The sequence below is a fragment of the Balearica regulorum genome, chromosome 3 (assembly GCF_011004875.1).
Source record: "Balearica regulorum gibbericeps isolate bBalReg1 chromosome 3, bBalReg1.pri, whole genome shotgun sequence".
NCBI lineage: Eukaryota > Metazoa > Chordata > Aves > Gruiformes > Gruidae > Balearica > Balearica regulorum.
Window position 1 is genome coordinate 22,942,419 of NC_046186.1, and position 13,468 is coordinate 22,955,886.

The 13,468-nt window shown below is 35.8% G+C and overlaps 1 protein-coding gene across 23 annotated transcripts in view; it reads left to right on the plus strand.

Annotated features, from left to right (window-relative positions):
• DLGAP2 (DLG associated protein 2) overlaps positions 1-13,468 on the plus strand; it is a 466,376-nt gene that overhangs the window by 222,335 nt on the left and 230,573 nt on the right. For all 23 annotated transcript variants that reach the window (XR_012834403.1, XM_075747313.1, XM_075747324.1 and 20 more), the window contains one exon: positions 318-350. Coding sequence is in view for 10 of the 23 variants with exons in the window: in XM_075747302.1 (XP_075603417.1) it covers positions 318-350 (33 nt within the window). In the remaining 13 variants the exon portion in view is untranslated. The remainder of the gene's footprint in view (positions 1-317; positions 351-13,468) is intronic.

Here is a 13,468-nt window from a genome sequence, read left to right on the forward strand (position 1 = left end):
CTGCAGTATTGTACATCTACAAATACAAACAAGTCATGTGGAAGCAAAAAGTCCTGCTACATGAATGCATTCAGCCAGAGTCCATGAAGGTGATAGTTATATAAATGTAACTAGACATTTATATAGTTCTATTTTAAAATTCTTCCTGCAAAAGCTCTTTTTTGAAAGTTATTTTCCAGCTGTTAACAAAGGGGTGCTGAAAATAGAATTGCATTTTTCATGCTAACTTTGAGTTCTATAAGTTTTGTTATATATAGGATGTAATTACGACTGATCTTAAAATCAATAAATTATAATTTATCTCTTTTTCTTTGCAGAATCACAGTGTACACTCTGTGGGGAGCCTGAAGGTGAGCATAATTTCCTACTAATATTTTTCAAAGCAGCTAGTGAACAGTTGACTCAACTGATTGATACACACGTACAATAGATTGGAAATGGTATCCAAATGATGAGAACCAGTTAAAGACATTCTTCCCTATGTTAGATACCAAAAATGAATTGAATTAAGCTGAGTAAAGCACAGTACATGCTCCAGGCAGGAAATATCTTAAAGGACAAATATTCCATTAGAGCAAAAATGGAAATATTTATTTCTTATTCTTTTATGTGTTTGTCAAACTAATTTGGGGTAAGAGTGAGTGTGAAGAGTCATTTAAGGACATCACTTTGAGGGTGGAAAACAAAGAGATTGGATATAAAAGGGAAATGAGAACAAGGTTTTATATTTAATATTTCATTTACAGAGAACTGTGAGAGGCTAACACATTTTAGCAGGTGAAGTGAATAAATATTGCTTCTGAAATAAAGATAATTAAGCAATAACTGTTATGCACTGCAAATAGATGCCCACATGAAGGTGTTTGGTGGTTTATTTTGTTTGGTTTTTTTCTGCGTGACTAATTAAATGCCAAGGTGAGACCCACAATTTACTTAAATGAACACTGAAGCAATGAGATTATGATTTTTGAAGTAGGCCATTATTGAGGAAAATCTCTCTACTTTATTTATTTATTAACATTGGTACTGTTATGAAGAAAATGTCAAAAAGCTGACCTTAGTTTCAAATCAACCGTCTGGAGTCTTTCTAAGAAACATAATGTGAAATAGCAAATGTAAATGCTGGAGCAAAGTATATTAATTAAAAAATTAAATTATAGATTCTAGGCTTTTCCCAAAGATGTTCAGCTTTATATCTTGAATAGGTTCTGAAAAAACAATTTAAACTTCTAATGTTTTATAAAATTTAGAAGGGAGAAGTTATTAAGAGATGAAGTCTGGAAGTGAAAGGCTTTTAGACCTTGCAACTAATGAAATAACTCAGTAGATTAAACCTTAATTAGCTGTTTCTCCTTTGTTATCTACTGACAAATAATTGTTGTAGAGATTTGTTTTGACTTTGAATTCCTTTAATAGTCAATTATTGATTTGTTCATTTTCTTTGTCCTTTATTTGATAAATTTATAATAGCATAGATATACATATGAAAAGGAAAAATAAGAAAGGTGTTTGTCTGCCTTTCAAGAGATATTCCTTTCATGAAACGATTGTCCAACTTGAAAGTTATGCATTGGAATAGTTCTGGTTTTTCACATGCTATGCCTGTTTTATAACAGTAATTCTCCTTTCTGTTCATTACTGCTCTTTCATACCTGTTCAGCTTTGCAAATTTTAATAAATGTACATGGACTTTGTAAAATAGGAATTAAAAAAAATTCAGTAATAAAAATGTTTAACATTTATATGACTAAAAATCCACAATCAAAGGATAATTACATGTATTGCTGTAGGAACATTCCTCAAGAACATAATGTTCAGTTTTTGGCTGAGTAGAAATGAACTTTCCCAGGAGTGAAAGTCTCCTGGATCAACATACTCTCCCCTCAAACACAGTATTACTGGAATGCTAATTATTAATTCTCTGCCTCAATTTTAAAAATATTGACATTAACACCAGCTTAGATTAGTGCAAGACTTAAAGATTTTAAGTTTTTTCCTTGCCAGATTAGCACAATTTCTGATCTAACACTGAACAATCACAGAAGTTTTATATGTGATTTTGTGATGAAGAAGTAGTTGCTCAATAGATCTGACTTTAGTTTTTGGAAGGCCATTCTAAAAGAAACTTCAGATCTTTGTCATGCAAATCTAAGCATAGAAAACCACAATTTAAACTTCAAAAAACATAGTTTTCCTCTGCAAGATTCTGTAAGTTTTGTTATGGTTTCATAGTAAACTAATTGAGTTACTTAGAAAAGTAGGGAAGAACTAAAAATCAACTTTTTGCAATGTTTTAACTGCAATTTCTGACTTTCCCCTGTAGCCTTCTTCAGAAATTTGAGATACTCTGTGGCTTGTAGTTTGCATTTTTGGTATCTGAGGCAAATTCAAAGAATATCAGTTAATGGTAGATACCATTTGCCTCCAGGTTCCTTTTTTCCTCCTCCTTTTCAGAAAAACTCAAAGTTCACTAAGTACATTAATGTACTTTAGTATATTAAGATGAATTTTCAAAATTGTAGGATAGATACACCATGGTGTAGGCCTCCTATATTAATTTCCAAAGTGATAAGCAGAGATTTGTTCATGAAATAGTGTAATAGTAGATATGGAGAATCTCCCTGACTTGGAAGAGAGGAAGACAAGGCTTCGTGTCTTACCACTTCTGAGTTTCCTCTGAAGCTGTTAATGCTATTTATTGAAAAACCTACAGGCAGCTGTTGGTGAGTTTCTGAACAACATCATCTGCCTTTTATAACAAAGGTGGCAGAATGGATGCATCTTGCGAGCCACAAATTCTGCTGGTCAGATCGGTCAACTGCAGTCCTCACTGTTCTTGTCATGGTTCATCCTTTCTCTAACCATCACTCCCCTTCCAAAACCAGAAGTTTGGTCCTGGATTACCAGTATGTCCAAGTGTAATAGGAAATGACTGTAAACAGACCTCTTTGCTGGGGGCACTTTTGCAAAGTTTTTAGCAGTTAGTGCTGCACTTCAGGAAGCAAGTGCATTTATCTGCATACATGTTGTTGCACAGGTGTGGGACAATGTGGGTGCATGCTTTATAGAGTGAAAAAATATCAAATATGGGAGGGAGATATAAATTCTCAGAATACATATTTCACATTTCAGTGTTTCCCTTGTGGAATTTGTGGATCCGTAGATAAACGTGTGTCATGTGTCCTCCTTTGCAGCCCATCTAAAGAGAATGAATTGGACAACACTGAGGTCTCTGTTTGAGAATGTCTTGTATGAGCTGCAAAGGCTTATGTGTTGTGTTTCAAAAATCATGGGTTTGCTCTGTTATTGACAAGCACATCAGCTACCATTCCTGTCAGCGTGAAATGTTTGAAGACTAGGAGGCCTATTTTATACTGGGAGGAAACTAAAGTTGCAAAAGGCAGAGCTAATGGTCTAATAGATCCCATTAGTGTAGCTACTTCAAGCTGCTTCATCTTCTGGAAACACAAGAGCAGCAACAACGTGTGTTCAGACAGATGACAACAGCCGCCTTTGTGGAAGTGATCTGCAGCTGACAGCTTATGTTGTCATGGTAAACACTGTTGCGTTGTTTTCCTTTTTTTTTTCCCCTGCTCCGATTTTAAGAGAGGATGGCGTGTTATTGACATGTGTCTAGCTCAGTCTTTGTGACAACCAACGTACTCTGTTAGACTGGTGCATCCCCAGTTATCCCAATTAATCCTCAAGTAGATGTTTCTGTTCTTTTTAACTACAGATATTTATTCATAGACGTTTTTAAAAGGACTATATTAACAAATATAATTTTCTATATTACCAAAGCAGCAAACAAGTAAATTTGGTGGCAGCTAAGATTCCAGAAGACCACTCTGTCTTCTCAAAGCCTATGCAAATGGAAGCTTTTCTTCCAGGCTTTTTTAATGTCCTTCACAACTCCAGTAGTGACTTAATGTTTCTGTTAATGGCTTTTGCTTCTGTATTTTATGATTATTCTGTTTCCTTCCTTCTTAAAGATAAATGGACAGTCCTGTGCAATACCAGCACTTTTCAACTTTTGTAAAAATAGACACCTCTACACACTCTTTGACAGCACAAGCTTTATCTGAACACACAGATCTGGAAAATGTGGTGTTAAAAAGGAACACCACTGAATGGGAATGTTTCTAGTGAAGTTTGAGAAGAATTAGTAGAAGGTCTGGCTCTGCACAGCATTTCAGTCTATCGCCTGTTTCAACAGAAGAAAATAATGATGATAAAGATACAATTTGTTTCAGGTAGTCTTTTAGCCACTATAAGCTATAGATTACTGAATCCAGGTAAAGCATCATTGTATGCTCTCCTTCTCCTTAGACACTTTACTGTTAAAACTAGGGAGAGCATGGGAAAAAATTATTTTTCCAAATATCTGTTACCTGCTGTTATGGAGGACAGAACCCTGGGAACACTGGCCTTTGATCTGACCGTCTGTTGATGGTCTTACCTGTACTGGCAGAGTCTGCCATGCACTTTCTGGTGCTTTCACTACTTTATTCCTCCTGTATGCAATTTCCTTCAACAGTATTTTCTAAGAATTTGTCCAAGTAGTTCAGATTCTTCCCGGCATCTCAGATCTCTTTAGGGCTGTGGTATGCACCTATGGTTTGAATTGTTTGCTCATTATTTTTTGCAAGTAATTGGCACAAGAAGTGATTGGTGGTTGTTAGACTTGCTGGATTCAAGCTTGTGATGGCAACCTTAAAACAGTGACTTTCTGTTAATTAGTAAAATAAATGTTCCATGTAAAACTACAGTTTAGAAACCTATTTCTTAATATATCTCAAAGTGAACATTGGTTGGTTTTTTCCCCTAAACTTGTTCTTTGGTTAAGTTAAACAGTTAATAGTTCAAACAGCCAATGCGTAGATACTACATGACTCCATGTGTCAGAAGATTGAGACTCTTCTGACAATTTTATATTATCTGACAATAACTGCAAGTGTCAGAAGATTAAGATTTGTTTTTACTGTTGATTTACATTTGCAAGCTAAGATGCCAACATAATTTTGTCTTTCTCTGAGAAGAAATGAGTTTGTGCAGTTTTTAGCAAAGCTACAGGAATGCTAGAGTATGTCACTCATTTACTCATACAGAAGTTTATGTCAATTAAAAAAAGAATGGGTTTTAATAAGATTAAAATTTGAGGATGGATTTAATTGATTTTTTTAAAATTTTTTACTTTTTAGTAAAAGAAGTTTTGAATGTTTTGAAATCAAACCAAGTGGTACACTTGATTTGTTTGCATTTGCTCCTAAGATGCATCAAATATTCAGTAGAACTTGGGAAATACAAGTAATATAAATAAATATTTGACAGTAACAACAAAAAACTCTTCCTTTCCTTGAGGGAAATAACAGCTTTTTCAGAGATGCCGGTATTAGGGTGGCGAACGTATTTCAGGTACTACCGGCATTGGTGCCGTCTGTGCTCTCGTTAATACTAGTGTGTTAGGATTTTGGGGAAAAATAAGTCTGGGGGGTTTTTTGTTTGGTTGTTTGTTTTGTGGGTTTTTTTTCGTGGGGGTTTTTTGGGGGAGGGTTTGGTGGGTTTGGGGTTTTTTTGTTAAAGAATCTGAACAGTAGGTAGTTCAGAAAAATACCTTACACTTGGCTATGTGTCTTAATATTGATGGTGTTCCATCTGGGTAATTCTGGCTCTGAATATAAACATTTCCCTTGGTATCTAGTAGAAAACTATTACAGGCATATTAATAACTTCAGAGAATTTTTCTAATCTTCATTTCGCTAATCTTAACATTCAGTAATCCACACTGAAAACTGGCAGTTCTGCCACTGTTAACAATGACTTTCAAGAGTCCTGTAGTCTTAACTTTTTTATGCTTATACTGTATTTACTAGACCAGCAGTTATCAGTAACAAAAATTTAAGTTGTCTAAGGAAGCAAAGTACATTTCACAATTCATAATCCTGACATTTTTAAGGAAACAATAACATAATAAAATCTACTTTGCCTAATTTTAATATTGTTTCTTTTCCTGCTAATTATAAAAATTAAACAGTTGTTTGTTCAAATTAGAAAGTTTCTAGTTCTGTGTATGTGCTACTGAAACAATTAAATAGATTATTGTTCCTGCTATCAACATAATAATGATAATTCATAATTATTACCTGAAGTGACTGACATAATGCTGACTTTATTCAGTCATGTATTACAAATATTATTTAAATACGAGGTCAAGGTCTTTGATCTTTCTGCTTTGATCCATTTGTAAGCCAGCACCTTGGTTTTCAGGAATAGCCACATATGTGTGCCTGTTGGAAACCTCCTTGCTAACATTTAAATAACAGGTTCTGATTTAATCATTGGTAGTATGAAGTTTCCTCCTGATCCAAGTATTGCTGATATACCTTTCTGGGTATTTTAACACTTTAGCTACTACTCTCAAAGTGAAGTGATCTGATTTTTCATCTTCATGGAAATGTTTTTGAAGTTGCCTAGAAATGTATTGCTATCATTCTCCATCATGTAGTCTGTAAATATTGAACCTTATTGTTACTTTTAGATCAAAAGGAAATATGCAAGTTAGTTACACTAGATATTTTAAAAAATAAAATAACGTGCAAAATTTGGAGATTGTGTGAACCTAAATATTTTTAAATCTTTTTCCCACTGGGCTAATATGTCTGATGTTACTCATTAATTTCCTTAGAATAACAAGTTGTAGTATATTCACAATGCGCATCATTCTTGAACTGTGCTGGGTTTTATATATTAAGTGAAGACATAGAATCATAGAATCATAGAACGGTTTGGGTTGGAAGGGACCTCAAAGATCATCTAGTTCCAACCCCCTGCCATGGGCAGGGACACCCTCCACTAGACCACGTTGCCCAAAGCCTCATCCAACCTGGTCTTAAACACTTCCAGGGATGGGGCATCCACAGCTTCTCTGGGCAACCTGTTCCAGTGCCTCACCACTCTAACAATAAAGAATTTCTTTCTAATATCTAATCTAAATCTCCCCTCCTTCAGCTTAAACCCCTTACCCCTTGCCCTGTCACCACACTCCCTCATAAACAGTCCCTCACCATCTTTCCTGTAGGCCCCTTCGGGTACTGGAAGGCCGCAATTAGATCTCCCCGGAGCCTTCTTTTCCCCAGGCTGAACAACCCCAACTGTCTCAGCCTGTCCTCATAGGAGAGGTGCTCCAGCCCTCTGATCAGCTTCGTGGCCCTCCTCTGGACTCTCTCCAACAGCTCCATGTCTCTCCTGTACTGGGACCCCCAGAGCTGGACGCAGTACTCCAGGTGGGGTCTCACAAGAGTGGAGTTGATGGGCAGGATCACCTCCCTCGACCTGCTGATCATGCCTCTTTTGATGCAGACATGAGCTGTTTATCATGATTTTTAGCAAAGAGTTAACAGTATGTTTTTATTCAAACAATATTGAACAGCATGTTGCTACTATATTTTCATGTTGCTTGCATTTGGGCAGACAGCAAAAGTTGTCTACAGTACGCTTGATGAAGATTTAGTTGCAGAGAAACCTCTCAGTGTCTAGTTATACTTGAAATATTTGAAAATTTAATTTTGAACTCTTCTAAACTCTATATTTGTATAGTTTACAGGCTTATGTATGTCATTAGTAAAATGAATAATTTTGTCTATAACAAAGAATAAAGTTGCCCATTTTATTTAGTTGAAATCAGGGATGGGATATTTAAAGTAAGCTAAGTGTGAGATACGGTGATCTCAATTTCGGTGCGTTTCTTTTACAGACTATATCTTGTCATAATTTAAGATAAAAGTCTTAAAATAAAAGAAAAAACTTCTTAGGTTTATTTTAAGAAAATAAATTATTTTCTTTTAAAAAGTGTTTTCCAGGCCTTCACCTGTCATTTATATTTAGAATAAATTGAATTCATTGTTCAGCTGTTTTTATTTCTCATATGTAGAGGAAACAGCAGTGCTCAAAACTACATTGTTGTCCTTGTTTTTTTCATCTACTGATTCAGTCTCCTGGGTTGTGCAAACCAAAAAAAAAAAAAACAAAACCTGATTTAATTTGGACAAATAGGATGTAATCCCAAATGCAGAAGGTATTATTTGTACATTCATTTTACATCGTTGTGATTAAAAAAACCCAAACAAAACCAAACAAAAGGACCATCTCATCTTTCCTGCTCCAATATGAATGAATAAATGAAAAGCAGATTTGATTTGTGGAGGGGGAAGTGTTGGCCTCAAAGGTTATAGTCAGCACACGCTTGAGGTTGCGTGCAGCATTGGTAATGTGAATATTTCCTCTGCTAACAGTGAATGAAGTTACACATGTTATTTAGAACTATAGAGGTCAGGACTTAGGTGTTTGCTGAAGTAGGGACCAATGTAAGTAAAGTCAGGGCAGCCTAGAAGATGCTGATATTTTAAATTAACCTTTGAGTAGAAGTATGTATGTATATATACATACACGCTTCTTTTTTTTCCATTTTTCTTATTTTGCTGTTTAGCATGGTTTTATATTACATGAAATGTCCTGTTTTGAGTAGTCATTCATATATGTTATTTCTGCAGTAGCATGTTTCTCTTAAAGATGTTATTTTAGAAGTATGTATCATAAATGAGATAATTTCTTTTATAGTGTGAACTGCCTGTGCTTTCCCTTAACTTCTAATTTGCCCGCTCTGCAATGCTGAGGGTTTGTGTAGTCATTCAACTGTAATACTCCTTTGTACATATACATAGCAGATCTCTTTAAGTTGAATAGTAACGGCTCCTGAATATTGCCTGCAGCTCTAGCTTACTTCATATCTTAGAAGGATACTTTTGTGCCTTTGTAGGATAAGAAACATGATGGATTTCTACCAAAACATACAGATTATTTTTTTTAAAAGGGGGCACATTTCAACATTCTTTCCTTATTTAACTTACTAAGGATTGGTCTGAGTAAAGTTGAAGTGGCAGATCTTATGGGTCAGTCTTAAGTTCTGCAGTGCATAGCTTGGGGTGGACAGTTTGCAAGCTTGATTTGACTCTCACCATATCATTCCCTGGATCTGGCCCTTAGTCCTAGGCTCAGGGCATGCTCAGATGATCAGTCTGGCCTCTGCAGACAACTGGTTTATAATGAGAGCTAGGCCTGCCTTAGCTTGCAGCGCAAAATCTAACAGGAGCCTTGCACTACAGGGGAATTGTCAATATCTTTGCCTTTTCCTAGGAAAAGGTGAAGCTAATTCTAGACGTAAAGTTGAACACCAGTGAGATGCAAAATGCTGTATAGTATCACAGGATCTTCTGTGTGCAAGATGAAGTTACTGTTAATTCTTCTAGATAGGGGGAAAGTCTTAAAAAAACGATAGTTCTAAGGTTCGAGAAGCACAGTTGTAACAGGAAGCAAAGAAAATCTTCCTTTCCTATCACCACACACTGTGACCTTCAAGATAGAGTATTTCCAATCCATCTTTTGAAACTCGTGCACAAGTAAATTAAACGATTATTATTGCACATATGTACGCATTTCATTCTGATTGAGTAGATCATGAATGATTTTTACTTTGATTCTGGATCATCAATCTGAACAGGTTAAGAAACAGTGTACTAGGAAAAGGAACCCTTTTCTGAAGCAAAAAACTGCATTAATTTAAAAGAGATTTCCACACAGAAGGAACGCTGGCTTCTCCTGGAGTGTACATTTGCATAAATCTTAGATAACTTCTGGCAACTTTCACCTCAACAATGTATGAAAATCCTGAGGTCTTACCTTGTGCAGAGCTACAGCTAGTATTAGTGGAAATATTATGTAGAAAAAGAGCAAGGACTTTCACAGCAAAGAACTTCAAGCAGAATGATTTAGACTTCAGTACCTACTGATTATTTTCCATCAGCTTTCATGACAATTTTAGTCACTGAAATCGTCACACACCTTATAAAATATTAAAGCCAACATTTGTCTGTAATAATATGTGACAAAGAAATAGCTTTGAATATGTGGTTGGAAATACTTTTTGTATCTGCTGACTGACTGTCCATGAAAATGAATAATATGATGGCAGCAACTGCGTTAATAGCAATTAGCTTGTGCAGCTGAATGTTAAGCAAGCTCTTCAGCACTTTTCTCTGAAAAATATTTCTGAAAAATCTTGACTTGGTATTGTTCCTCTTACTTGAAAACTTGATTTTGGTTGCCCAGAGAGGTTGTGGATGCCCCCTCCCTGGAAGTGTTCAAGGCCAGGTTGGGTGGGGCTTTGGGCAACGTGGTCTAGTGGAGGGTGTCCCTGCCCATGGCAGGGGGGTTGGAACTAGATGATCTTTAAGGCCCCTTCCAACCCAAACCATTCTATGATTCTATGATTCTATGATTTCCAGGTGCATCAAGAGGCAGCATGTCCTCCACAGTGCGGTTCCTACCCCATTGCTGGTTTTACGAGTTTTAACCCCACACAATATAACTCAAACTTGAGCCAGTGGGTTCTTTTCCCACAACTTATTTTTCTCAGTGGTACAAATCAACTACCACTGTATGCCTCAGCATGCTCAGTAAAAGGAATATAGTAAACTGTTATGTTAATACCGCACAAAGGTCATGGTTCAGTCTTAATTTTTTTTTACTTAACGTAACCCTTAGAAAGATAATGGGATTAATGTATTCTTTCAGATATAGGGCTTCGGACACAGTGCAATTAGTTACTTGGAAGAAAAAGAAATAATAATTTTTTTCACTTTTTAGAATGGACTCATTTTTAATTAGAAACTTTGAATGTTGAACTCAGTTTCACTAATGTCCCTTATCAGCTTTCCTTATGAGATGGATTAATTATTAAAACATGGAAATAATTTCTTTTTCAGCTTACATGGAGACAGTAACCTCTTGGGGTTTTTATTTTGTGTTGAATTTTCATTATGCCACTACATTTTTTGTTTGTCAGGTATGTCATGACAGTGTCCTTTTTAAGAACTGAAAGTCTGTGTTTGCAAATCAGACTCCATTCTGAAAAGAAACTTCTTAAAGTGCTTCTCAGCTAACATGAAATACTTACAATGTTGAGATAATTCCATCTTAGCAGTCTTTGTACTTTAAAAGAGAATCCCAAACTAGCGACGGAACCACATTCCCGATGTAGGTTATTGTAAACTATGGATTTCATGAAATGAAATAAGTCTCTAAGTTGATGTCATGAATGGTACCATGGAGATTTTATTTTCACCTTTTCCTCAGTAGTCTTCAGTTCATCATATTGACATCATAGAAGAAAATTAATACTCTTCCTGATGAAGAGCAGGTGGGTGTTTTCTTTTTGCCTTTATTTTCCTTTGTACTTACTGTATATAAACTACTTTAAAATAATTTTGTGCTAGACATGGTGATATTCACTTTTCTGGCAGTGGTGAAGCATCTGATTAAGTGATTGTTTAACCACTTCAATATTTGCCTTGTATCTCAGAAACAGCACAGAGGAGCTGCAGGATATTCCTGAATCTAAGCAAAAATATTCTACTTTTTTTGATCTATGCTAGCATGCTAGACACTTTAAGATCAAGAAAAGTCCACGCAGTTCAAATTCTGGCCTTTTCTTCTGTTAGCTAAATCTGATTCTTGATACTATAAGGTTATATCATGTTTTCTAGCTAGCCAGCTGCTGAGAGTTTAAACCCAGCTAGGGAGAGGCTTTCTTGGAATAATTTATTTCATGTTGTAAAAATGCTTGTAGAAAAGAACATGTTATGACTGTCTCTGTCATGAGAAATTCTTTGGAGGCATCGACATGTAATTTAGGAATTCTGCTTGATGCCAGAGGTTCTTTGCCTGTAAAAGTTGGGTCTGAGTGGGCTGTTTTAAATATGGGGCTTGTTTATACTCTGTATTACTGAATGTCTTCATAGTGATTTAAAACCAAAAAAAGGTAAAAATAAATTACTGCTTTACACACAAGACTAACAATAGATGGCTGCAAAACTTCAACAACCATTGATTTAATTGTAGCACCCATAGACCAAGAGATACTGCTGAGGGCAAACTCAGCTTTCAAGTCTGAATTCCAGATGTTTGGTAAATAAAGAACATTCACTGAGTGATGGAGGACTTCAGGTAGCAAAGGGGTCAAATTCTGCAACAAAGGAGAAGCCAGAGTTGTGGAATGGAAGTGAGGTTTTAGATGGCACGACTTGCACAAGAGCAGGATTGTGAAAACATCAAGTATGTCTGAACTATCACCAAAGGATAGTCAAGAGCAGTAAGGAATGAAAGAAGGGAGATTTCTATCTCTATTTTATTTTTATGACACAGTGTAAGCTGTTTTTCTTGTGCGCAATCATGACATGTCACAATAAGCTAAAGGTGATATATATGCAGAATCTTTATAAATCTTATTCGTTTGTTAACATTCAATGTCTTTAACCTTGAAAAGGTGAACTCAGATTACACCATAACCTGTGGAGAGACAAACATGTTTGTGATCCCTCAAAACAACATAGCTGAGCTTCAAGTTCTCATTCTGTGAGGTGATAGTAGAGATACCATGGAAGGAGATTAAACACACCCATTTCTCTTACTGGGGAAACCAAATACAGCAGTAGCATCTAGCAGAAATGATCAGCTGTGGATGTGAACCAAGATGTAACAGAAGAGGGACCAAGTCCAACTTCATCACTGAATCTTGCTCTATTCCATTGATGCAGTTTTTTCCAGCCTCGTAGCCTCCAAAGGATGGTAGGTTAACACCTACAGTGTTAAACTTAATTTACTCCCATTTTAGTGTTTTAATATGTCTGTGGAAAATGTTTGTACTCTGCTAAACCACATAGTACCTTTCTGCCTTAATTACTTCACAGTAGCAAGCTCAGGATTTGATGTGTCTGAATGACTAGGTATCCCAAACTGAAATGATTAATTTGTTTGAAATGGGAAGGTTAAGGACATTTTGCACTAAGTTTCTTCTAGAAGACAGGTGAGGTCAAAAACTTTGTGCCTGCATCTGTGCTCTATTCCTAACATCATCTTTTAGAAAGATCAGCCTCTGAATATGAAGACATATAAAGACTTGTGCGAGATCTTGCTTACTTTATAATAAGTTTTAACTGGACATTGAAAAATCAATCATTCCAACTCACAGGGGAAAGAAATAGGCAATTTGTTACTGTCTCCAAGAATGATGGAGATAACAAGCAGAAGAGTTGGAGAAGTATCCAAAGCAGAAAGAAAATACAGCCCTAGCTGACTGTGTAGTCAGCTACTATCCCTGCTGACTGATCGCAAGGTCTTGCAATCAAAGTACACTTGCTACTTGAGTCTAAATAACTAGCATTCTGTAGCAAACCTGTTATCCTCACAACTAAAAATGAGATTACCTATTAACATGTGATGAGTTATATTTTCAGTTGAATCTTCAGAAACAACAAACTCTAGAGACATAAATTCAATACTTGTAATTAAAAAGACATGGTAATGTTCCATATTGTATTTTGGGACACTGCTAAAGATCCATTATTAAATACTA